At 37.6% G+C, this 27,948-nt stretch overlaps 1 protein-coding gene across 1 annotated transcript; it reads left to right on the forward strand.

The window, feature by feature from the left end:
• On the forward strand, positions 1 to 27,948 carry LOC148829391 (uncharacterized). The gene is made up of 18 exons (XM_088923511.1): positions 1 to 91; positions 1,104 to 1,218; positions 2,216 to 2,390; positions 3,446 to 3,557; positions 4,814 to 4,920; positions 5,375 to 5,501; positions 6,890 to 7,010; positions 8,397 to 8,482; positions 9,150 to 9,283; positions 10,192 to 10,251; positions 14,024 to 14,087; positions 15,383 to 15,477; positions 16,000 to 16,128; positions 17,027 to 17,141; positions 17,512 to 17,649; positions 19,190 to 19,356; positions 20,068 to 20,150; positions 27,712 to 27,948. The coding sequence occupies exons 1-18, from the start codon at positions 10 to 12 to the stop codon at positions 27,902 to 27,904; spliced, it is 2,103 nt and encodes a 700-aa protein (XP_088779637.1). The 5' UTR covers positions 1 to 9; the 3' UTR covers positions 27,905 to 27,948.

The following is a 27,948-nucleotide window of genomic DNA, read 5'->3' on the forward strand; positions in this document are numbered from 1 at the left end:
AAAAGCAGAATGCTGCGGAAGGGTTCTTTAATTTTTCAAAGATATGCAGCTCCGACATTCCACAGCTCAGCTCAGAAACAAAGCCTTCATGGTAAAGTGACCCATTAGTGCTCTATTTAAAACATAACACTGCCAATTTTGTAAACGTTTTGGAGGGTGTTAGTTAATGAAAGAGGTAGAAGAAAGGTTCAGATATTTATTAATCATTGCTATAGGTTGTTCCTCACACCACCTTGGCTAAAACATAAAATTTGTAAAAGATAATGACTGTCACTGTGAGGGTTTAGTGTCCCACCGATGAGCTCAAATAAGTGTGAAACAGCTGTCTGTGTCTGTTATTTCAGTGGTCTTTATAGCTAGAGTACATACAGTAGAACCCACCAGTCTTTTAATACGTCTCTTTAATTTGTGGCTGTGAAAATATCGTAACTTGACTAATCAAGCTAATAAATAGTTCAAATAATAAATTAGTGAGAGCTGAAATGAAAATAAAAGATCTTGTAGCTCTCTGACAAACCTTAAAATCTAAACTTTAAAACATGATTATTCTGAGCGCTTGAACATCTTCTCACAAATACCAAGAGATTAAGCAACTGCACTTATCTGAAATGCTGCTGAGAAGAATCATTTTTCATGGGGTTAATTCAGGACCAGCCTGTCTTTTTTTATGTTGCAGCTGAGCTCTTACTAAACTAAACACTGATTTGTATTGCTAATAATAGAGATTATAATTGCTATCTTGTCTTGTTCATCTGCTCAAATCTTGCAGATTTCAAGTTACAGTGTAAGATAGAAAAAAATTAAAAAGCTAACATTAATAAAATTATTAATTCAAATGAGGATTCAAATATGTAATATAGAGCCTGTCTGTCTGAGTGAAAATAAACAAAACAATCATTCTCATTATTGAACTAGAGGGTTCTAGCTGGGAGGTTAGAATAGGGAAAGAATATTTCAAGGTATGAAGATCTTTCTTGAATGTCGAGTGGCTGAAAAAAAACACATAGTTAGAAATCTTGACCATTTTCCTCTGTGAGCAAGATTCAAAGGCTGAAGATAATATTACAGAATGCATTAAAAATAATTTATGTTTAATTTTGCAGAGAGTCTTTTCAAAGTCCACCCAGCTGTGTCAGAAGCCTTGGCGAATCAGAAGCCAGTTGTGGCTTTAGAAAGCACCATTATTACACATGGCATGCCCTATCCTCATAATCTGAGGTATGTTTGAATTACTCTACACATTCATACTGTAAGTTTCACTGCACTTAAATTCTGAAAAGCCTCTCTCTTTGATCTTATTAAGTGACATTAGTTTTACTTAACAAATAGTTTAAAATGTATCGGAATTTCTTTTTGATTCTTATGCAGCAATTGACAAATTATAGTAACTGTGACTCCTGCAAGACATTTTCTTGAAATTAAATTATACCTTTCTTCCTCTTCTTCTGGCTTACTGTGGTGATACTGCTGTGATACAGAAATATTGGCCATGGTATACTGAATTTATAATGTCTTCAACAACCATTAAAGACTTTCAGTATTTCCTGTTTTTCTTGTAGTCTCATTTTCTTTTAATCTTATTTTCCTCTTCTTACAAGTTGTTCAAAGTCAAATATAAACACGAGTACTTCAGATGTTGTACAGGACAGTGTTGGAAGGAAATAGGAAATAGGCCTTCACAGCAATGTTCTTGAAAAAAGCCCTTGATTTTTGCAGTCAACCTGAAAAAAAAGTCTGAAAAGAAGTCTTTGAAAAACAGAACACCGCAAGAACTATAAACATTCTTCCCGACAACGTCAGTGAAGTCCCAAATCTATTTTTTTAATCTCTGATGGGAGAGTCATTTTGTGAAAGATGTCACAAGGAGCATTTTAAGCAGAATTTCCACGGCCCACCGTGAACCACAGAGGAGATAATGTTACAGTCCGGAGGTGTATGACAGATACAACAGTAGCAGAGATACAACAATATAAACAGAGATATGAACAGGGGAGCTAAGAATTTGAATATCAGGACTCAGATACATGTCTAAGGTGTATCTTCTAGATTAGAGTAATTGTTTGAATACATTCATCACATAATCTTTGCTTTAAAAATAGGGAGGGAAACAAATTGCCTGTATACTGTACATAAGATATGCAAACTTTTTAAATTTCTAACACAAATAAGAGCATAATAAAGTCATAAACCAATTGGAAAAATGTTATTTTTATAGTACAGCAAAAGAAGTGGAAGACATAGTAAAGGCCAATGGAGCTACACCTGCCACTATCGGCGTATTACAGGGAAGGGTGCATGTGGGCTTGTCAGAGGAACAGCTTCAGTTTCTGGCTGGTAACTCCTCCTCTCTCAAAGTGTCCTGCAGAGACCTACCCTACGTCATCAGCAAGGTAGGCACCTGCTTCAGTATGCCGTCCCATGGCTGTTAAGGTCCATGATATTGACATGTTGGCTGAGATGTTGTCTTGACTGAGTGATTGGATGATTGGATGACTTGTATGAGCATGTAACTGCAAAGCTGCAAGCCCTACCCTCACTGCTTGGACATCTAACCTGGAGATGCCTAAATTGCTTTTAGTTGTTTGCCAGGATAGGCTCTGGCTCCCCGGTGACCCCGTGCAGGATAAAGCAATTAGAAAATGGATGGAAGTTCTGGACTCGACACTAGCACTAGTGTGCATTAGGCTAGTGATTCTGTATTGCTTTTGTTTTGCGTTAAAAGCCAGTGTACTTGTTTTGCCCTTTGTTGTGCCTTCACCATTAATTAACGTAATAATGAAAACAAAATGGTATATTTAATTTTATACTGAAAATAAAGACTTTTCATTTAATTTTATTAACAAGTCTCCAAGGCCTTCCTACGGAAGCTTATTAGCCCCAAGGAGAAAAACATTTTTGTGTGTTTAAACTAGATAAGTTTGCTTTTTTAGACTTGGTTTAAATGAGATTCTTAAAATATGTGAGATAGTGCCGCTAACATATCACCGTTAATCATAAATACTAAATCAATAACTCTGTTGTTACTCTGGGGGAATATTACTGCATATATATTGAAAGCTAGTAATATATTAGGCTATATTGTTCACAAAATAATTATCTCATTTTAACGCAATGTTATCTTGTTTAATGAAAAAAAAATGCAAAAATTAGTTTAAACACAATATTATGTTTCAACACACATTTTCTCTCCATGGCTCTAATAAGCTTCCAAAGCTTTCTGTCTGCCCCAAGATTCTGAGTTCGGATTTCCGGACTGTTTTGTGCTCGTACGTATTACACATTGTTGCATATACTACATGTTCGAGCTCAGAGCTCTGCCAGGAAAGGTGCGTAATAAATTCATTTCGACTGGTTGGTTAATTTTCTTTGGCTGGCTATTGTTTTTGAATGATTAGGCGAAGGAGAAGCTCCATGAACTCCAGTTCTATGTGTTTTCTTTACTCAGGGGCTGTCAGGGGGAACCACTGTATCCGCCACCATGCTAGCAGCACATAGAGTGGGGATCCCGGTGTTTGTGACTGGGGGAATAGGGGGAGTGCACCGTGGAGGAGAAACTAGTGAGTGCCCAGTCTGATTGCATGCATGCTTTGAATTTTTTAATTATACACAAAATGTATTTTTATAGGTTTTTGATTATATTTTATCTATTAAATTACCAAAGAGATAATCTATGGTGATTTCTGTCTTTTGCCTCGACTATTTACCATGGCAATATGGTCTCAGAGTGGTTAGTATTCCTGCCTTGCAGTGCTGAGGCCCTGAGTTCAATCCTTGACCCCTGGTGCTCTCTGTGTGGAGTTTGCATGTTCTCCTGTGTTCATGTGGGTTTCCTCTGGGTGCTCCAGTTTCTTCCCACAGTCCGACAACATACTGGGAGGTTATCTGGCTTCTAGGAACATTGACCTGGTATGAGCGTATGCTTGTCTGTGTGTGTGCCCTGTGATGTATTGGCGTCCTGTCCAGGGTGTACTCTGCCTTGTGCCTGTTGCTTTGTCGGGATAGGCTCCGGCTCCCCTGCAGCCCTAATTTGGAAAAAGTGGTTAGAAATTGGATGACTTTTTTGATTACTTTTTCCCTCTGTAGTATTCACTTTCTATGGACGGTATATGGAGAAGAAGTCTGGGATGAGAAAAATAATGTTCAAAAGGTTTGGGCGTGGAAAGACTAATTTTTGTACATCGCAATGCATGGTTTGCTCATATCTTGCTTCCCTTGACTGGATAATCACTGAAATTGTACTTAAAGACAATGATGTTGTAAGCTGTCTGATAAAGCAACTTCCTCTGAGAACCCTGAAGAATACATCAACTGCAAAATGTACATTTACTATCAAGACATTTTTCATGCTTTATTGGTTGGTAAATATATATATTTTTAACAAAAGGAACCTTGTTACTGGTGACAAGATTGAAGAGCATTACTTACTGTTAATAGACGGGACATTTGCAAATGTTTATTTTTATCAGAGCAATTAATCTGTTAATTTATTTAGCCGGAAAATTTAGGGGTATCCATTTTAACACAGTACATTAATATAGCAAAGCAACGATACCAGTCTAGAGTGTTTAAATGGCTGTATAGTGTAGTAATACATGCACATTGGAATATAAGAAATATAAGTTATTTATACTCAGACATTTTGTGATTTCCACACAGTGTGTACTCATATCTGCTCTTGACTGGTGGTAAGACTGGTGCTATCCATAATACACAATACCTTTCTCCTTTGCAATTCTACTTTACCTAACTGTTCCATGGTAGTGCATGGAAGGGATGTTGTTCTAATGGCTGAACTGCCCTTTGATCACTCCAGCATTGGATATCAGTGCGGACCTCACTGAGCTCGGCCGCACGCCCATCGCCGTGGTTTCAGCTGGAGTAAAATCCATCCTGGACATCGGCCGGACTTTAGAATACTTGGTGTGTATTTTTTATAATGAAAACAATATGGATGTGTGAACTATGCCAGATTTAATACAAAAGTAAACTACCCTGAAATCTACAAGAGGTTCAGAAATTCTGTTCAAGTTTTTAATTCTAAAAACCATTGAGAAGAAATGCACTATTGGTAAAATATTAGGACAATCTCTACTTTGTGATACTAATCACTTGGTTTTGTTTTTTCATTTCATTAACTATGTTTATTTTAAAAGGATAAATGGATCATAATCATGCATGAAATATCCACAAAGGTGACAGTTTAAATCACTGTGACTGAGATACATCAGTGTTTAATACAACATGCTTTGGCCTGAATTGTCTGAATGAGTGACAGCAGAGAAATGAGACAAATATCACTGTAACACAAGTGTTGCATTTAATTACTTTCAGATAAAATTTCTATCTTTTAATGTCATCATGTGTCTTCTATCAGGAAACACTGGGTGTCTGCGTTGCCACATTTGGAAAATCCAGGGATTTTCCAGCATTCTTTTCTCCACAAAGTGGATTCAGCTCCCCATACAATGTGGCAGATGTCAAAGAGGCCTCAGAGCTTATTGGTGAGAAGAAATAACCTTGATAGAGAGAAATCCTGCATTACTGGTACTTAGCACATGAGACTGTTTCACAGTTTATAAATCACTTGTTATCAACAATGTAGTTTAATTGAGATCATAGCCCACCTGAATAGCATATCATTTCATTCTTCACCACCGTGAAATTGTGGTAGACAATAAAGGATCTGAGTTTTGTAGAAAGGAATTAGCCAAGCCCTTATTCTGAAGGTCAAAATGTTTTAATTGAATGTTTTCAAACGTATCCTTATTTAATATATTCCTATGTTTATTTTATCCCTATACTGACATACAGTGGGTCTGTTTGTACCTTAACCTGTTTTCATTGTGGCAGTGATATTAGAAACATGTTGAAGAGGAATGTATTATCTGGGACCAATCATTGAGATAAACGGCATTAGTATTGTAGATTACTGTGAACTGAATGTTGATCATTGGATAAGAGAGGAGCTGACAATATTGTGTTTTAGTATTTAACATTGTGGTACTGCTGTTATGGCTGAAAGTGAAGAGGAGCTGAAGAGTCTGTTGGTGAAGGTAAAAGAAGAAAGTGCAAAAGTTGGCCTGCAGCTTAACATGAAAAAATGAAGATTATGTCAACGGGCCATATTAACCCTTTGCAAACAGATGAAGAAGTGGAGGTAAAGACAGATTTTTTCTTGGGCTCAAGGATCTCAGCAGATGGTGATTGTAGTCATGCAATCAAGAGATGCTTGCTTCTTGGGAGGAAAGCAAAGGCAAATCTGGATAAGATATTAAAGTGCAAAGATATTACATTGTCTACAAAGATCCGTATAATGAAAGCTATGGTCTTCCCTGTAATAACATATGGATGTGAGAGTTGGACTTTCAGTAAGGCTGTGCGTCAGAAAATCGATGCTTTTGAACTGTGGTGTTGGAGAAACTTGTTGTTGAGAGTTCCTTGGACTGCACAGAGATCAAATCAGTCAATACTCAAGGAAATAAACACAGATTGTTCATTGGAAGGATTGATAGTAAAACTAAAACTCAAATACTTTGGCCATATAGTGCAAAGACAGGATTCACTGGAGAAGACTCTGAAGTTGGGAAAGATTGAAGGGAAAAGAAGAAGGGGGCGGCAGAGGTTAAGATGGATAGATAGTATTACTGAAGTAATGAATATGAATTTTTCAAGAGCTCAGAGAAGCGGTTGTTGACAGACAGCTCTGGCACGCTAAAGTCCATGAGGTCACAAAGAGTCGGACTCGACTAAACGACTGAACACACACACCGCCGTTATAAGCAGATGTTTTAGATATTGAAAAAGTGATAGTTTAATGTAACGCCACAGTAAGCCACTACAGTATTCACCTGGGGCTGGCGTTCTAGCTGCAGCTCTCTCTGTCATGCAGCACACGCGCTCTCCCTGGGCCTGCAGAGTGGAGTGCTGGTGGCAGTTCCCATCCCAGAGGAGCGGGCAGCCAAGGGCCAGCAGATTGAAGTCGGCATCCAGACTGCCCTGGAAGAAGCCAGGTAAAAATGAGTGTTTTGAAACGGGACAGATTTTTTGTACCCTGCTAAGAGACTTGCTCTGTTAGCCACATTTTGGTTTCTGTCCAATGGGGCATTCTTCTTCACACCTTCTTTCCCGTTGTAATGGAGGGAGCAGCCCTGGTGTCTAAGCTCAGACTGCAGATACACCTCCATATAAGGCTGGTATCAATAAAGACTGACGTACAGCAGTTGTGACATTACGCACAGCTGTTCTGCCATGAGTTGTAGGATTATGAAAAGTGAGAAATTCACGTAAGAAAACCTGACATATCTCAGAGCGTCATGAAATTGTGGGGCTTGGTGCTGCTATTAAAAAGGATCAGAGTTTATAAATGCATTTAAACCTTTTGAAGCAGAACTGTACAGTAAAAAATATTCCAATAGCTGCTGACCTTGTGTGAGGCAGACAGTAATCTTTTCATTAACATTTTATTGCACTGGTGCTACACTAAACCAGCAACTTAAAGTTAATTTGGAAGTTAAAACAAGGGTAGATTGGTTTTTTGGATAAGTTTCCATTGGTGGTTAGTTTTGCCCAAAATACATTATGAGAACAAATAAAAGAAATGGGTTTTGTGGGTGAAATGACTGAAGAAAGGAGAGTGAAAGTACCCTCTAAGATGGCATTTGCAAGTCATGCCTTTGCATGACGTTCTTTTAAACAGCTGGTCTCCAGCAGAATGTTATCTGGCTACAGTAAGGTTCACGATGCTATTGTGTCTGTTCAGGAAATCCTTAAGGGACAGAAAGGGAACTTGTATTTGGCCCATTGGATGAATCATTTCCATACCATAGCCCACTTTATCCTTATATGGAGAGAAATATTGAGTTCAGACACTAAAGAACATTAGGGCAGATCTGAAATAGATGGTATTTTCTGAGATGTGTAAAACAAGAGGTATAAGTCGCTTAATAGTTGCAGGCATTCTCAAGGTAGAATATTTATTTGTTTCAGACGATCAGGTAGAAGCAATCATTATGTAATACAGTGCAGTGGAGTTATTGTAGAGGCCTGTCAATCATGAAAGTTCAAGTTGAGTTGTTTTCATGAAATGGCTGCATGTTGCAACATTCCAAGTGGACCCAAGTGTTTTAGGTTCTAAGTGTTTTTATTAAAGAACTAATATCAAGCAAATAGTGAAAGATTTTGCAGCAAGTCTGCTCAACCTAGCACTGCCTGAGACCACCAGCCCAAAAGTTCATCTCACCATCACCTGAATATTGTACAATACATGAAATAGATGCATGTGCATATGTAGAAATCCTTACAAATGTGGTCTAGAATACAATATCTACCAAAGGTTCACAATGAAATTGTCTTTTCCAATAACTGTACCTACCTGACTTGATTTCTTCTTCCTGTAGAGCCAAAGGTATAACAGGAAAAGATGTCACACCCTACATACTACACAGACTCAGTGTACTGACTCAAGGGAAGTCCCTGGAAGCAAGTATCCTCCAAGAATATTTGATTTCAGCTTGGAAAAAAGAGCTTTGACATTTACTTTGTCATTCTTCATCCTTATTACATCCTAGACTACTATAATCTTGTTTTTCTAGCCCTTTTCTTAAAATATACTTAAAATTCATGCTGTCTAAATGAACTGGGTTCAAGGGTTGTTTGGTAGGAATGTGGAGGAACTCAGCTGAAAGAGTTTGTGATCAGAAAAAAATGGGAAGATAGAATACTGCATTAACTGAAGTCTTCAAAATCCTGAAACACTGTCTGAATCTCAACACAAGAACCACTGGCAAAAATCTTCCTAAAAACGTTCATTAGTACATGGGGCTGTCTGAAATACAGGCTGTTGCCTAAAAACAACAGTACAACAGGATCCATAGCAAAAGACTTCTCAGGGGTACAGCCTAGTTCTAGCTAACAGGGGGAAGGAGAGAGGGGCCCATACCTTAAACTACAAGTGCCAGAAACAGACCGTTTCACAGGGAACTGCTAGAGTGCTGATTTTCCCCTCATTAGGGGTGCATTTGGTGTGCAAATCTCCTAGCCATGCTACAATAAGTCAAGATTTTGCACAACATTAAAGAAAGAAAATCAAATGGCTGTTTTCTACCATAATTCATCTTGTTACTGAGCTCCCTTGACCTGCTTTACCCAAGATGTTTCCCTCATTCATAACAATGCTAAAGTGGGCAGCCAGATAGCCTGTGCTTTAGCTAAGATGCAAACAGGAAAAAAGGCACCTATTTCATTCCTCCAAAAGAAGAATCGGCAAACCTCTCATCCAAAAACAGTGAGTAGCTTTACCATTTGTCAAAAACATACATAATTTAATATGAAGGATAACATTATCAGAGTCAACAGAACAAAGGCCAGAGTAAAAGAGTTGTACCTGTCTCAGAAAATCAATAAAGTGAATATTGTCTTTTTTCTGAGTACACAATATTTTGTAATTGAAATTAATGGATGTTTGGCAAACCATGGTTTCATAGAATTTAGCAGCATTTTAACCTCAAGTTAAATACTCTTGAACTGGAACTAAAGTATAACACAAGCCGCGCCACACATTGTGTTATGTAAAGAAGAAGAGATCTTGAAGTTATAGGGGTTTGAGATGGATTTCTTAGTTTTTATTATTGAGATGCATAGCCACATACTTTGCATATTAAACTATATGATATCTGACAGTGTGTATATATAAAGAGTTGTCATCTCATGCATTTTTGAGAGTAAATTCAACATTCAAATACAAGAGAAAATAACTTGTAGACACAAATGTAGAAGCTTCACATGAAAAGAGTACTTCTCACCTGCTTCATGTCCCCTGTTCTACAATGAGTTAATATATTAGTACACTTAGCAACTTGTGAAGAGAACACAGATGTCATTCAAGGGGTATTTATAACCAACAAAATAAATATAGTTTTCCTTTAGTACTGGTGTGTCCACTCCTGGTTCTGGACGACTGGTGTGTCTGTGGGTTTTTTGGTCCAACTTAACTCTTCCCCAACTAAACCACCCGGTCGGCTTCACCCATGTCTTGAGATGCTGCTGCTTTAATCTGACCTTGAAAAACTGCAGACACACGGGTGCTCTAGGACCAGGATTAAACACCCCTAGTTTGTTAACAATAATCTTGAAAATAAGACATTTTAGTGACCTCTAATTCTGAGGTCAGTTATGTCTTTTGTTGTATTTAAGGTGGTCATTGGTGGGATCAATGTGGACTTCATTGCAAAAGGTAAACAGGAGACGTTACTGGTAAGGAACTGTCAAGCCTTAATTTAATTTTTAACTTTTCACTCTTGATGATATAGAATGAGGCTTTGAATGAGTGGAGATCATTTGACCTGTTTTGCTGGTTTGGAGGATTGTAACTGATTCCAACAGGCTTGTAAACTGTCTTTTTTGAAGGTCTTATCACTGCATGATCTACAACATGCAGTTGCTAGGTACTTTGTTCCTTAACATTTTATGTAAAGAAATAGCACAATTCTTTATCTTGTGTTTATTTATTTACTTAGTTTCTACCTGTCATCTCATACTATTTTCTGCATGACTTCCTGCTGTGATTTTACCCTGTGTGTAAATTTCATTATTTCAAATATCTCAGTTGAATCTTATCAAGAGTTGTTTGCTTACCAAGCTAAATACTTTTTTTTGTTAAGAAGGAAATACCTTTACATCAAATTGTTATTTTGTTTTCTCTTGATTAAGATGCTTCCAAATATTGTCTGGATTAAATGATAAAAAAAATGTGTTCATTTTCATGGGTCTCTTCTTGCAGAGTAATATTAACCATGTTTAGTCTTTGGTGTTTATTAATATTGCGTAATGAATGTTTTCTTTTCTCTTAAAAATTGTTACGGACATTTAACAGGCGATAATCTGGGGTTAAGAAAAGTAAAGCAGATAACGGAAGCAATAAACTGTAAAAGACGTGTGCAGTAGGATCGTTTTCCAGCAGATGGAGCACTAGCGCAGGAATTACCTAAAATAACCTCGAAAAAGAAAGCGAAAAATTTAGTTTGGTATAATTTATTTAATATTTTAAGAGTTTAATTAATAGTCACAATGTAATTAAATTTAGTTAATGTAATTATAATATTAATTGTAATTATTTTTAACAATGTCTTCCCCAAAATCAGCTTTTGCTGTTGTTTAAATTTGGGCAGGTGGAGGGCTGGTATTTGGAAGTCTCAGCTTCTACCTGGACTGCTGTGGGGTCATAGCAGTGTGGCACTGGAGAGGAGGGCATTACCAATGTGTGGTTTACGTACACTGTCCATTCAGTTTAATTGAACTACAAATGCTTATCTTCAAGGAAAATACTGAAGGAAGTTTATTGCAGCATGCAGGTAGCTGGAAGCCGAACACTTACAAATCTTCTTTTTTGGATGTGGGACAACATTCCAATCTTATTCCACTCTTAGACAACACCTGTCTTTTAATCCTTCTTTCACAGAGCATAATAATAGTTTGATTCATTAAATGAAGGTCTGCTTTAAGAAAACCACCATTGTCCCTGTTCCTACGAAACCCAGAGTCAGTTGCCTGAATGTCTACTGCCCTGTTGCACTCACATCAGTTATCATGAAGTGCTTCAAGTGGTTGGTCAAAGCATACATCACCTCCTCAGTGCCTGACACCCTAGACCCACTGTAATTTGCGTATCGCCAGAACAGGTCAACAGAGGATGCTATTGCCACTGCCCTCCATACTGCCCTCTCACACCTGGATAAGAAAGGAACATATGTGAGAATGCTGTTTGTTGATTACAGCTCAGCATTCAATACCATAGTGCCCTCAAAGCTTGTCATCACGCTCCAGGACCTGGGACTGCACACCTCCTTTGGTAATTGAAACCTGGACTTTTTGACGGAACGTCCGCAGATGATAAGGGTGGGCACCAACTTATCCTCTACTCTGACTGAACATTGGAGACCCCCAAGGCTGTGTGCTTAGCACTCTCCACTCCTCCTTATTTACCCATGACTGTGTCGCCAGGCATAATTCCATCTGTCACAGTCGTCATCCCTCCTCTAGAGGGCGCTCCTACCTTTTTCGTTGTGTACCTAGTTTTATTTGTCCCAGCTGTGTCTTATCCCCTTTTCCCTATTTAAGCCCGGTGTCTCCGTAGTTCTGGGCTCAGCTTTGGAAGACGGACACCTGGAAGCCCGCCTACCACTGGGTACAGGACTGGCCGAGGGCACAGGCTTCATCACGGTGTCCTGACCTATTAAGTCCGGGGCTCGGAGCACCTTGTCCAGTCAAGGTTTTAACTATCCGTAGGACTGCACCCTGATTTCCCCTATTGAACTTCTTTTTGAACTTGTTCGCCTGTGCTCCCCCCATGTACTAGATCACTGCCGTCATCACGCCCCTGTGTTTCTACCCGACCCGATCCTGCTGTGTCTTCCCTGATGTCCTGCTCCAGTCTCTTTCGGATTATACCGTTTTGCATAGGGTCTTTGACTACGGATTTTATGGGAGTCAGAACCGACGACCTTGACACCATCATTAAGTTTGCGGACGACACAACAGTCATCGGCCTGATCACAGATGGTGAAGAGTCTGCGTACAGGGAGGAGATTGAAACCTTGGCAGCATGGTGCCAGGAGAACAACCTCTCTCTGACCATCAGTAAGACTAAGGAGATGATTGTGGACTATAGGACACACCAGGGAGGAGATCACATACCTATTTATATAAATGGGACTGCAATGGAGAGGGTCAGCAGTTTTAAGTTAACATCACAGAGGACTTAACCTGGACCCACCACATCAACACCGTGGTCAAAACAGCACAGCAGCGCCTATGCTTTCTCCACAGGCTAAAGAAGTTCGGCATGCCGTCACATATCTAAGCCAGCTTCTACAGGTGCACTATTGAGAGTATCCTGACTGGTTGCATCACTGCCTGGTATGGGAACTGCTCCGCCCAGGATTGTAAAGTACTGCAGAGGGTGGTGAAGTCAGCGCAGCTCATTACCAGCTGTGAGCTACCAAACATCCAGGATATCTACTCAGCTAGATGTCTTAGGAAGTCCAGGTCCATTCTCAAGGCCCCAGTCATCCCAGTTATAAACTGTTTTCTCTCCTACCGTCTGGTAAAAGGTATTGAAGCATTCAGTCAAAGTCCAACAGATTATGAAAACAACTTTTACCTCCAGGCAATAAGACTGCTAAATAGCAAAGGTGCAGATCCTTTAGCAAATCACAGTAATGGCTACATGGACATACAGTTTTCTTTATATTCGGCATACTGCACTACTTGGACATGGCATACACCCTGGATACATAGCAGCTCTATATTGAGTTTTGTCTGAGTTTATCTTATTCAATTTCTGTTGCACTATTATTATGTAACCTTATTTTGTAACTTTAATTTTGTGATTTTTATCCCCCCGCTAGTGAGCTCGTAGAACAGACATTTCATCGCCAGCAATTACTGCTGCATGCTGTATTGTTGTGCATTTGATAAATAAACTTTGATTGTTTGATCGATTGATTTCATGCAGTTTTTCAGGGATATCCAAGTTTGATGAATTTGGTAAAGGCAATGAATCAGAGGGAAGACCCTGGTTGTCAGGAACAGTACTGTACAAAACTCCACACTAAGAGAACACATCATGTCATTTTTCTGTACAAATCTAATTTAAATTTCACTTTAAGCTCCGTGAAACCATTTTGAACAGTCAGTAAAATATCAGTAGCTGGGAATCTAGCTATGTTTGAGCAACAAAAATAGAACATTCCTCATAACAACTGTAATAGAAGTAGAGGAAAAAGAGAAGCATGAATTTAAAAATGGCTTTCTTGTTCGAAAGTTGACATTTTTAGTCCTGTGCAAATTAATTTTTAAGTGACTAATTTCTGTCAGCAAATGATTAAGAAATACCATCACACATCTCAAGCAAAGCTATTTACAGAATATGTAAATGAGGAGGAATATTAGGACAGAAATGAAGTGAACACATTTGTTAAAGGCTCATCGAAACACTTTTTTTATCATTTGTTTATATCTACTGCAGTTTGGACAGACCAATCCAGGAAGCGTTTGTCAGTCATTTGGAGGAGTGGGCAGAAATATTGCTGGTAGGTAGAGCACCAAGATGCACTGGCATGTACTATAAATAAGCACTGTATTATTCAGTGTATTTATATTTAACCTGTTCTTAGCAAGTGTTATTTTTGTCCTCTGCAGCTTTCTTTAAAAAAAAAGGCATATAACATGCAAAAACAAAACATGCACACATTTTCTAGCTATTTAAAGCTTAAGACACCTTAAAGAAAATGTGTTGCTTCATACTTGCTATAAATAAGATACTCTATACAGTAGTCACTTCATATACATATATTTAAATACACACTTTCTTTCTGGGGACTGAGAACATAAAAAGCTAATTAGCAGCTGGGAGAATTAATTATTAGTTTACATTAAAAAATGTCCTTTTTAAATTGCAGTCACATGATGCAGACAATGATGCATTCAGTCAGTACACCAGTTGTTTTTATCTGGCTGGGATGACAAGTAAAGAAAAGCCGAATGCCATTATCCAAGCTGTATAATCAACTGAATTTCCTTGAGGTTCTTTCAATGGTTACAGTTTTGGCAGAAATAAACATTAAAAATGGCCAGCCTTTTATACTGGGTTATGTAGTCAAACAGATACATCAAATCAAAACTTTTGGGAAAAAATAATCATTTACTTATTTATTTTACTTATTTACTTATTTACTTATTTTTCATCACTCTTCTAAGAGCTATTTATATTTTGAATTAATGGGGTAGGTAATAGTAACTGCCTCTCTTATAATAATTACCGGTATTTATATATTGCTTTTCATCCCTATGTTTCCTAAAGTTTTTTCCCTACAGGAAAGGAATCAGCTGAAGTGCTACACATGTCTGGGTGAAACAGCCAACATTAGTAGACCCAGATCAGGAGGGGAGAAATTACTTCCCAGGTGGAGTTATGTCAGTACTCCTACTCCTACTGCTACAATCAGTGTCCTGTAATCTTTAAAGACCAAGCAGACAGAGCTTTACATTTCCAAAGAAAGCTCATCCAAAGAGCGGCCTCATGCTGTACAGCACAGAACCCCCTAGCACCCTACTTGGGCATGGCTTTTGAAGTACAAGTCCAGAGGGATGATTGCCACCTCACTGGTGCACCAGCAACAGAGAGGCAACCTCCTCTTTCCTTGGACGTCTCTTATCACAGTACTGACTGCACCCTGCAAGATTTCACACAGTTAGGCTCGTTGGTGGCAATGCTGCCTTTAATAAAAAGATACGGAGCAGGGGGCCTCCAGGGGTTTGCATTGGTGAGCTACTGTAGGTTGATAATACTAGTTCTTGGGCTGAAGGCTGATTCTTGGTTTTTCAGACTGTTTGACTCGTCTCGGAGAAGATGTTCTCTTCATCTCTGCTATTGGGTGTGATATGCACGCAGAGACCGTTCTGCGTTACTGTCGTCACATGGTAGGCATTATGTAAAATGCATGCAAGCTGGGACTGGACATCCCCTTTTAAGCTTTCAACACTGACATCATACCTGCAGTACCTTCTTCATTTTCTCACCACTCATCCCATCAGTGCATAAGCATTATCTTATGCTTTCCATGTGTCAGTCCTAGGTTTGTTTTCTGCATTTCTGTGTCCCCATGCTCTACCTGACAAACCTAATCTCAAAGTCTTCTCTTTGGTTGCATTCTGGGATGAAAAAGTTTTAGTCATTCCAGTCTATTGTCATAGTTTATGATCTACAGTGAGGAATTCCAGTATTGGCCCATCTTAATTTTGGAGAAAAAAAAAGATGTGAAACATTATTTTCAACTTAATCACAGACTACACAGTAATCTCTCTCACCATGCCATGTAATTTTAATTTTTGGCAGTACTCATTAAAATTCTACTTCTAAAAAGCATTTCAGTTCATATTGAGGGACACAATACAGATATTCTTACTTTCCCAGGTTTTTAGCAATGCTGTTTTCTTTTTTAGAACACAAGTGCAGTTGCTAGGATACAAGAGCAAAGGACTGCAACTTACTGTGCAGTAATCTCAGAGAAAGGAGAGCTCAGCCTTGGACTGGGTGATATGGATATTCACCAGCAAATCACTGAGCAGTATGTAAGTGTGACAACAGTTACAGTGGAAAATACTTTATTATTCAGATATGCTCTGAAGTTCCATAAGAATTTGGATTCTGTGTACGAATCAAAAGGAACATACCACTGTAAATGTGTATGTTTTTTTAAAAATACAGTTTTGAACATTGATTAAACATTTCATTTTGATTAATTCATCAAAATTGATTCAGGACAAACCATGATTCCTTGACTGGTCTGACTGATGAGAACTAACTCATCTAATTCGTTAGTTGATTGGGCGAAGGTGATTGAATGTAGCGCTGTGTAGTCATCTTGCCTGGCAACACATCACTACATGTGCTGTTCTGTAGAAGACTAGACATTCCTACCCAGACCACCATACTTGGACTCCCTATTGACTGGCTTTTTGTTCTGTGTTTCTGAGCCACATTCACTGGCATCCATCTGGGTGGCTGGTGTACACAAAGGCTTGATTCATTGTCAAAGAGCACACAGCTCCATGGAGAGTGGCGCTGACAAGGCAAAGCCGCTAACATGCTGCACTGCTGGCACAAATGCGTTGTTCTCTCAATCAATGACGCAAATTGACTTCTTTCTTTGGTTTTCATTCTATATTTTCGCCAGATGCGATATTCACCATGTTAGACCACCTCATCATCTTTCTCTCTCTTGAGAATATTTAGTGCTTACACAACAGTCATGTCATGAACAATCGATGAATCAAAATATACACCAAAAAACATTTATGCTATATACATTTATTTCTAAAAACATACTACATAAACTAGCATAAATACTACTCACATAAATAGAGGGATTCGTTTCTTTTTGATAATCAGTATACGGTATACTCAATATAATAAAACAATACAAAACTGATTACAGTTGTTGACAATCCTCACTGGAGTTTTTTTTAGGTATCCAAGTTTGAAGAGCAGTTGATCTCAGCCTCCCTGGTGTGTTTAGATGGCAATGTTCCATCTTCCACCATTGAATATGTTTGTTCCATTGCAAGGAAGCACGCAGTCCCAGGTACGAAATGTGATGCTGTATTTGTCTTTATTGACTGCTCAAAGAGCAGTAAACATAACTTTTTGTAGTGAGAGGTATTGTATACGCAGCACATGCTATTGGTTCCAATACTCACTTCCTGTATTTTGATACCTCTCAGTGTATTTTAAAATAAATGTATCATAGGAAGTAATGTACAAAAAACAATGTTTTTGTACCCTGTTTGATATTAGTATAGTTCCAATGCTGTTCTAATGCAAAGATGGTAAAAGCCATTAATTGAGGCTGCCCTTTTGTTGTAGTTTGTTGCATATGTGTGCTGTAGTTTGTGTTTCAGTGAGGATGAGTAATCTGGAGACGAATGCGCTAGTAATTACACATCCTTTTACAGTGTGGTATGAACCGACCGACACAAACAAAGCCTGCAAACCATTCCTGTCTGACAGCTGGAAATCCCTGACTTACACATCTCCAAATCTTTCTGAACTGCGGGCAATGAACCAGGCCCTTGGACTCAGTACCCCAGCAGGTAAGTGGGACAAGTCGGTGGTTAGCAGACATATAGCAGCCCTGTCTTCGGTAGCTTATTTTACATGTGTGTCTGAAAATTAAAAATAAATACAAGAAGACTTACAGCATATCATTTTACTTTATGCAGTTTAAAAGAATTGCCTCTGTCAATAATTTTGTATAATGCAGTATCAAGGATCCCCAAGGATCACAGATACATTTCATTAATCAAATATTTCTAGAAGCTCCTTGTTTGTTCTACAGTGATAAGCAGTGTCACTTTAGAAGAAGCACCATTGTTGATTCACTTGTATAAAACACAGCACCACTTGTATAAAACACAACACAACATCTGCTCTATGAATCAAATTAATAACTGCACCAAAGCATTTCCTTTTTCTACTTTACATCCCTCATAGCAAAAAAAATCAGAAATGAGCTTTGAAAACACATACAATTGTTTTTTTGTTTGTTTCTTAAGGAAGAGCAGCAGGGAAAAAAAAACCAAAAATAAACTAGACACATGAATTAAAACATTAAGAAAAAATCAAATTTCAGCAAATTTCATCTTACAGGCTAAGAAAAGAGGAAGGGTGGACTAATAGGAAATAGGTTGTAAAAATAAGAAATTGTTTGATCACACTCACAATTTTGCACTAGTAAATTTAACCTACTGTAGCAGTCCTTATTTCCTTAAGAATATTCAAGTGCGAATAAGAGTATCTCCTAGTTTCCACACAGCTTTGTGTGGAAAATACATTTATATGGCTGCAGTTTATATCATAAGCCACAGTCAACCAGAAAATTAATGGTAAATAGAGTTGATGCTGAGAAGGAACAGTCAGGGGCACAGCAGTTACTCCGGGCACTAGTGCATTGGTCACATGAATACAAAGGACCCTCTCAAAAAATATCTCAGATGATACCAGATGAACCCAGAGTGCACATACTGTATACCCAGGAGGATCAGGAGCAATATTCGTCTGGAACTGCCAGTTTGATATTGTGTCTGAAATTGCCAGACTTGGTGTGGTACCTTTTTAGATGATGAGAGAGTCTTAGTCTTAGACTGTATCCCTGTCAAGTCCAACACGTCACACTTTTATGAGGCACTGCTCAATGCAGAATGTTTTTCCAAGGACAGGCAGTGACAACTCCCTGAACACCAGCGCACCTTGGACACACCGCCTGTTTTCCTTCCAGTCCCTATCCTAGCCTTTTTCCCCGTGTTTTCTCACTCCTCTCTGGACTGCAGCTCTCTATGCAAGCATAGGGTCCTGAAAAAACGCTTCGTGACAATAACCTGAACTGTTTTGCTTCTCTTTTCAAATGTTAACCTTTAAAATTATGTTTGCTTAATGACAATATGTCTATTCTGTAGAAGCAGTTTATATTTTTGTAAGAAGACTTTTAAACAATTTATTCTATCAACTAAGGATTTTGCATAGAGGCTCTTAAACATACACTGTGAAAAGAGGGGTTAACTACCTTGGGGAATTTCTCAGTATTAATAATAGGAAAAGTCTCATGAGGTGGGACTTCTGTTTTTTCCCTCTTAGAACTGCCAACACTGATGGAAGATGTCTTTCAGAGTGCTGTGGCTTTTTCTCGCCCCCTGCTGGAGCACTTGGTGTGTGTTATAGTGACCCTTGGCCCTCGGGGGGTTGTGTTATGTGGTAAAAGTGAGGATGGAACAGTGTGCCTTCAGCCCAGAAATAAACAGCAGGTACATATTTTTTTTTACTCTTTAATGAGATTGAGTTTTGTAGTACAATATGTGCAATTTTATCTTCAATGGAACAATGAGTTGTACATGCTTTCTTGTTCTTTCACTTCAGTGTTTTTTTCACACAAGTGTCTAAAAAAGCCAATCAAGATTGACACTATTTGGATCTGCTGTGTTTGTTTCAAACATAGTGTCAGTGAAATGTTCATTTGAGTGAAATGAGTCAGACTCATTTTAGTGTGGACTTAATCAAATCAACACCAGAATATGAGCCAGAGGACGCATAAAAAGGTTGGACGCAAGTGAACTACAATTATTAAGTGGAAACATTATTAAAACGGAAAACGGAGGCACTTCTTGAGGGTTGCAGAACAAAAAGCCAGTCAACAGGATTGTAAGATTATGGAATGAGCTATCCAGCTATGTTGAAGCTGATAGATTCCTTTAAGAAATGTCTAAATGAGATCCTCTAATCAATTGCCTTCGAGTAATTCCATTAGGTAAATGGGCTGAAAGGCCTCATTCATTTATAATATTTCTTGTGTTTTTATGGCTCAATTATTCAGACTAACACTACCAAATACCTGTGGTGATTGGAAATCTGCACTGAGTTAAAAAAAAAGTGTATGTCAGCTCTGCTTCCTTCTCTGATGGTTACAATGAACAATAATTAAAATCAATGAGGACTGTGTTTCGCTGTTTCTTTTCAAGAATGGTAGACTGTGCGCCATCCACTACCCAGCAATTCCCATCTCAGCAGAAAACATCGTTAATGTTTCTGGAGCTGGAGACAGGTAAGCTGACTCCTTTGCTGGGCAGAATGACTTTAATTCATCCAGTAGCACTGATTTGTGATGGGCTTTTATTAGATACCAGCAAAACATTCAAGATAACTAAGCACTCCTTGACAGAGAGGACTTAATGTAAGGATGCGAAGAGGTCTTACATTAGAAATAAAATGATCAAAACTAACACACCTCAAACATAATATGTTATCACCACAATACTTTACAGTTGGAATAATCGCCTCACTTTAACATGACTATAAAACCTTTTCACTAGTTGGAATAGGAGGTTGGGATTTAGCATGCATACTGTTACCCAATTGTTACTGATATCCTTTGTATAATACATATACATTCTCACATTGCTGCATAAGCAGATCTGAATTATTTTGCTCTGGAACCTTCCACAGAAATCTTATTTTAATCTTATTGGCCTTTTTCTTAAATTCTTATTCTTAAATTTAAGTAAAAGCTAGAAACATAAAATGTTTTAAACCAAGTCCTAAGAATTAGTTTTTTATTATATTATTTTTCTTGAACTTTGCCCAGTTGTCAGTTAGCTTTCTGGTGTATTCATTTACAGTATAGCACTGTTCCTCTGCTCCAGGGTAGTCAGTTTTCTGAAAAATGGTTTGACTCATCATGAAAAATAAAACAATTAACTGAAATGTCCAAAAGATTTTTTTTACATATTATAATAATTGCTCTCCCCTTTAAAGTTACTACAACATTATCATGTAGCTCTGATTAATTGAAACACTAAATTTTAGAAAACCTGTCAAGAATAATTAAATTACAGTCAACAGCATCCAGTAATTTTCATTCTTTTGAATGTCTAATCTCTGGTCCTTTTCTTATTTGTGTTGTTTATAATTATAGTTTGCCATTGATATTCTATTTTTATCGAATAGGGAGTTTTAATACATTCAGGAAGATTATCAAAATCAATAAATCACCCTTTTCTTCTAGCTCTTTTAAAATCTCAAATGCTCTTAATAACTTATTGGCATTTTTCATGAATTGATATTTTTTTAATTGGGTTGAATATTGAACACAATCAAAGGGATATCCTTATTTTAATGTAAGGATTATGTAATAGCATTCAGAACATTCATTACTTATTTGTAAGTGATAAAAAATGAGATAATCCTTTTTCTTTGCCTTTCCTTTTTCATGTTTAGTTTTTCCTTTCCCTACGTGTCTGTTTGCAGACTATGTTGTGCACTGCCATGGTGACAACTCTCAGCAAGGATGGGATTTTCCCAGAGCTCAGGCAGTTAGTGCCCTGGTTCACAGTGAGCTTGTCTGATACAACTTACAATTAGTTTTATTATCATCAGGGAGTCCAGTGGTCTTGAAGTAATTCCCAACCTTGAGAAAGGCTTCTTCTGCTGAAATACCGAAACATTAGCAGACTAACATACAGTATTTGTATATTGAAATACAACCTGGTACATTCACAAATATGTACCATGAAAAATGTTACATCAAATAGCATTTCAATACCTCATATTTATACAGGTCTGAAATGCTTAAGGTAAGTTAGTTAAACATTGGTACTGGGCTTTCAGGGTTCATTTAGAGTAATGATGATAGAGTAATAATTTAGGGGTGTCAGCAGATGTTTTGTTGTAATTCTTTGCATTGAAATTAAAAAGCATGTTTAGGCTTTTAGGAATCTATTGAAGGTGCATTCAAAATATTTGTATTTAATAATCAAAATCGATATCGAGCTATATCCATCATTTAAACTTAAGCATTTGCCAATAAAAGGTTATTCAAACTGTCATTGTGTCAGTATTATACAAACTTATTCTCACAACCTATTACAGTAAGTAACATAAGTCCAATGTGCAGATTTCCAAATAAAATCCATGTGGTATATCCCTTCTCCTGTAGCATTAAACAAGGTATTTCACTCAGATGTCAGCAGCAAACAAGCAAGCCAGCCTTTTTTTTATAAATTATATAGACCTTAGCAAGGGGACACAAAGCATTGTATTCTAAACCACTTATACAGAAAAGTATGAATTTAAAGTGATTTAGTGGGGATGCAAATCTTTCTATATTGCTAAGAAATCAATTTATTATGCACTCAATACATAATGTACAGTACATTAAAGCCAATGTTATAAACTGTACAAACCAATGTAGTGTCCACATAATCAGGGACTAAAATGAACATTTTTATTTTCATTGCTGGAAAACAGCACAACCCATTGGAAATGAATTACATATGCAGTTCGGTCAGACTCTGCCCACATGTCCACTATATAGAGTGCACAACACATTAACGTAATATAGACTCTAAAAGGTTGAACCTCCACCTCAGTTCCCCAATTTGTTTGGATTGAGTCCCCAATGTAAATCGTTAAGAGCATTAAACGTTTTACACAGTAATGCTTTTCAGTCTTTTTAAAAACCTCACTCTATTATAGTATTGTTTAGTGAAGTTTAGTATTAGATTAGAAGTCACTAGATTACTGTACATATGTAAATGTAAATGGAACCACAGAAAGTGAGAGCTGGATAGCACTGTGAATTGTTCACTTACTTCACAAAGTAAGATTGGAATTGATGCTATTCACTCTCTGAAATGTTTAAAATTCTACAACTTTATTGTAGGTAGTAAAACACAAAAGCATTCACTGCAAAATTTAAGAGAATTATATGCAAGTAATTAAAGTTTTGGAATAGGTTGGTGGTTGCTATGCTATCATAATATACACATGTAGACACCCACTGGAAGAAGGTGGGAACTGTCATTTCCGTATACTATGCATATAAACTGTCCTAAGAGAGTAAGCCCTAGGTTTTAATACTAAAGCACTGCACAGACATTAAAGTGAAGAGAGATTTATAAAAGAAATATGCCAATCTGGGCTTATCGAGAGTTTTGTATGTACTCGCAAGATGATATGCAGTCTGTCACTGAGAATATTAACAAGTATTTAACACATGACTGGTGCTTAAAAAAGGACTTTAGTGATGTGCCTTTAAAATATCTGCTCATCCCAAGAGGTCTGCTTAGATAAAAGAAAAAAAAATGAAAAATGTAGGTTAAAAATCAGGTAATTAGGAAACATCTTTTGTAGTTCAATGGTAAAGTAATTACTGTCACAACTAGAGTTAGAAGCATGAGACTAAAACCAGAACTGATAAGCACTTAAAAAGGAACTGCAGTGTTATTTTGGTATTTTTTGGAGTTAGAAACAAATGGCTCTGAAGAGACCTACAATGTAGGTAAAATGTACCCAAGAACATGTAAAATCTCCAATTTACAACACAAAATAGACGAAAATTTTTCGAGGTATGTGCAGCGTCATATTCTGCTATTCAGAATAAGGCAACAAAATTTCCTGTGACGTGAAGCGACCTTATTACAGTACATTGTAAACAAGTAGGCTTGTGCCTCTGTAAAAAGAGGCCTCTCTCTTAATCCAATAGAAATATTGCTCTTGACTTCTAGACAGGTTTGCCAACAAATAGAACTTACTTGTTAACTCTACATGCAGATCATGTTGGAACTTTTCTGCAGTGAAGTGTCTGCTGTACATCCTGTACTTATTCACTTGTACAACGCATTGCATTAGTCTTTACAGTGACTAGTGAGCAGGAAGGGGCCACTTCATGTCACAATTTCTGCGAACTCTCTCTCTCGCCCGCGGTTCATGATTTTGTGCTCTTTTCGAAATCTGTAAAAGTTTTGTGATACCACCATTTGATTTCTTTTGTTACCAAGATTTAATAACCGGTCTGAGAAATTGAGACTGCAGGTCCCCTTTAAGTGTTCAATCAAACTTCAGAATGTTATTACGCAGCAGGGAGCAGCAGAGGAACACAGGCTGAATCTGCAGGCGGCTGTGTAGAGGCCGGAAACCAAGCGTGTGAGCTTGGGGGTCTTCAGGGGTTGTCGGTGTATTCTAGGGGAAGATAAAGTGGCTCCGCTCCAATATGTGAAGCTTTTTGCAATCTTTTGAGATGAAAATGATATGATATGCCATTAATTATGAAGTAATTTACATGAAGCATTTGACAGAATTTTTGCATGAAGGGACAGAGTTATGAAATGTAACAGCTTGATTGTTAAAATATCATACATTTGTACAGTATATTAGCAGGCCAGCGATGATTGATATAATCTGCATATCCGAAGGACTGTATGGGATATGACTTCATGAAGTTGCAGAGTTTTAGCATAACTTTCCCTAGATGTGAGGGCTGATCTGCAGATTAATCATTTATTTATAGGTTACCTTTAAGCAATTTAATATATTCACTGCTCTCTTGTTACAAATCTGAAATTGAATCAAACAAATGGACATCTGAGAACAGATTAAAAATATCACATTCAGAGTTTTCTAATTAAGATTCCTTTGCAAATAATTAATGGTAATACCGATAAAAATGGAGCAGGGTTTTGAATTTTCTTTATCTACTGCATGCCTCAGTTGTGGAAAGGGAATAATATCTCATTAGAATGGCAACTTAAATCTTCTAAAATGTGTATTTTGTTAGAGACAGTATGGTGTCAAGTCAACAAGTGCTTAACATTAACGTCAAGTGAGGCCTAGCTTACTGAACGGCTGGTGAAAGCCTTTAGTCCTTTCTTCCCCACATTTTGTGTTTTTATGACTTCACAGAGAAGTGAGCTGGAGATTTGGATAGCATAAGCCAATAAGAAGCTGATGAGTAGTTTTCCCTTCATGCTGTTTTCTCATGCTGTGTGCCTTGTCATGGCCAACCACCTCAGTGCACTCAGGAATGATGTGCTTCGGTCTTGGTGCTACACCTTCAAAGAGCTGAAAAAACAAAGCACAGAAGACCAGTCTGGCCATAGCACATAACTCATCTCCACAATAGCCTCTCAATCAAAGTGACAAGTTTAATGGGGAGATTATTGTCAGGCTTTTTCCATCACGTGTGTTGGACAAATTATTGGAAAGGCCCACGCCTAGATACAAAATAATACCTTCACCTGTGGAGACGAGGGAGTTGGTCTAAGAGGTACAGTAGTACTTTAGTACTTCAGCTGGTGGGGTGTTCCTGGTTGGTTTAAGAGTGCTGAAATACTCTATTTAAAAACAAGTACCATCTCATCTAGGCTCACTTGTTTCTGCAGGCCATGCTTAGACAATGACCGCTTCCACAATACTTCTTTTTATGCGGTTAAGTAGAAAATAGACAATGTTCCAGAGAAGGACACTTCAAAGGCAGTTCTCTTGTGAGTCACAGAAAACTGTTGATACAGAATATACTTGTTGCCAACATAGAGTAATATCTGTGTGAGGATAGAGGTGAAGTCTTCGACAAATACTAACCTGCAACATTACAAGAAACAAGTTCCCTCATGCACTTGCACTTTCCTGAGGCCCTTGTGGTAATCAGTGCGCTTACTGTACTAACATAGCTACAGGCTAAATGTTGAACGTTTAACCTTCAAAATACTTTGATTCAAACAGTTTTTGCTACTTAAGCATTATGAATTTTGTCAATAAAAACAAGCATTAACAGCATTCTAGTGCACTCATATGAAGTACATTATTTTTGTATATTTTTATATTTGTTTCTATAAGTTTCTATTACGTTGCTTTTTATAAAAAGGAAATGAATGTACTGTAGGTATTTTCCACCACATTTTAGGAGCTGACTAGGAGAGCACTATGTCATTTTCGGGCAACAAGAGAAGTTTATCTCAGTTCTCTCCTCATGATTCACCAGTGATCATCATGGGCTCTTGTGGTGTTTGGAATGCAGTTCTCTGTGAATCACTGCGATGCTTGTAGAGTATGAGTCTGGAGCAAGGTACCTATTTAGGTACCCTGGTTTCTTTAAACAAATGGCTGGATTATATTCTCAGATCAACTCGGTACTAGCACTTAAATGAAGCAGAAAATCTTCTTGTTTTTAAGTTTTGTTTGTTCCTTCTCTTGTTTGGTCATTTAAGTCATAACCCTTCTGTTGGAAGTCACTGGTAGTTGGAAACCTGCACTGAACACTTACTGAAAATCATATATGCTTAATCTCTGCTGTACTATTAGGTACTGTATGTGCTTGTCACACATCTTCTTACTACATATAAGGGTCACTAAATAAGTGACTAGGAAGTGGACTGTTTTCACAGCTATTAGGTCAATCAGCCTTCTCTACAGTCCTTACCACTCAAAATACTGCAAATCACTGTTACCTTGCTGTCATGGAAAGTCTGTTGTTATTTTATCCATTTAAATTAAATCATGTACTATACAGTGCATAATAAGAGCATAATAAAAAGTCTTAGAAATCTTAGAAATAAAAATAATGAGTTTACTATTTAAATTAATATGCCTTTCTCATTACAGCCACACATTAGTCATGTTATTAAATATTTCTACCTTTTTCTTTTAAGTGAAAATAAAGGTCTTGGATTTTAATATCTACAATGTTTAAAAATGTGAAGTATTTATATAAATTACCAGTTATCACAAATTTATCCACCTCTAGATTATCTACTCAGAAAATGCCACAATTGGTCAGCCTCAAAAACGATTTTTCTTCCTGTTTGATACACAGTATATTTTCTAAATCTTTATTGCAATATTTCAGAATAAGTAACTATAACATAATAAGTAAAGCTTTTCTTTTTCAATGTTTTTCTATGGAGACAAATTTCACAAATGAGAAAAGAGAATTCTGTGTCAAATGTTTGTGTAAAATAAAGACCAAAAACCAAAAACAATTTCTTCGGGAACGTTTTCAGTGGAGATAAGAAGATAGAGCTTATCCAAAATAAAGCTGCAACCATGTCTGCATAAAAAGCCTATCACAAAAAATTGAATTGAAGAGGTCAGAATGAAGAGCTAAATCCACCATAAATCATTTTCTGCATTTATCTGTTCCATCCTATCTTAACATGTCATTGTCAGAAACTTTTAAAACATGCTACCCACATTGCTTAAATTAAAGAATAAGCTAGACGAAATCTCAGGAATTATTTTCATGCTATTTTGTTTCTGGAATCCTATCCCCAATCTTTGTTGAGTGTGGTTGGAGTATGAATCGATCCATCCATCCATTTTCTAATCACTTCTTCCAGTTTGGAGTTGCAGGGGAGCTGTATCCTATCCTGGCACACAACAGACACAATGCAGGATACACCCTGACACAATGCCAGTCCATCAGAGGACAGACACAAACATACTCACACTTAGGGCCACTGTTCTCAGAAGTCAAATAACCTACCAGTATGCTGGAATTGAACCCAGGGCCCCAGTGCTGTAAGGCAGCAATGCTAAACACTGCACCACTGCGCTGTTGGCCTGAATTGAGAGCTTTATTAAATAACATGTTAGCTATATCAACAGCGTTGTATTTTAATGTATTTGGGAACATAATGGGTGATTTTATCGCATTGTATACACCGTTCATAGTTATGCACAAAAAATGGAAATAGATTTATACAGTATTACCACATATGTAGAGCAACAGTTAGTCCCAGAATCAAAACAAATAATTTCACAAATAAACTCTGAATACATTTTGTCTCCATACATAGTCTTTACTCAGCTATTCATAGATTTTTCCTCCACAGCTTGGCAGCAGGAATGATGGCTGGAATCCTCCGGAAACTTGATACCGATATGTGTGTTAATATGGGGCTACTGGCTGCTCATCTGTCCTTAGGGTCACATGACCCCGTGGCTCCCTCTCTCAGCACTGACAGCATCAGCCCAGAGAGATGTCACATCCACAGCCGGCCTACTTTATTGACTGTTATGAAATGAAAGTTTTTTTTATTCACTTAATGTTAAAAATATGAATAAAGATA

This window comes from Atractosteus spatula, chromosome 8 (assembly GCF_055471065.1).
Source record: "Atractosteus spatula isolate fAtrSpa1 chromosome 8, fAtrSpa1.hap1, whole genome shotgun sequence".
In the NCBI taxonomy this organism is placed as follows: domain Eukaryota; kingdom Metazoa; phylum Chordata; class Actinopteri; order Semionotiformes; family Lepisosteidae; genus Atractosteus; species Atractosteus spatula.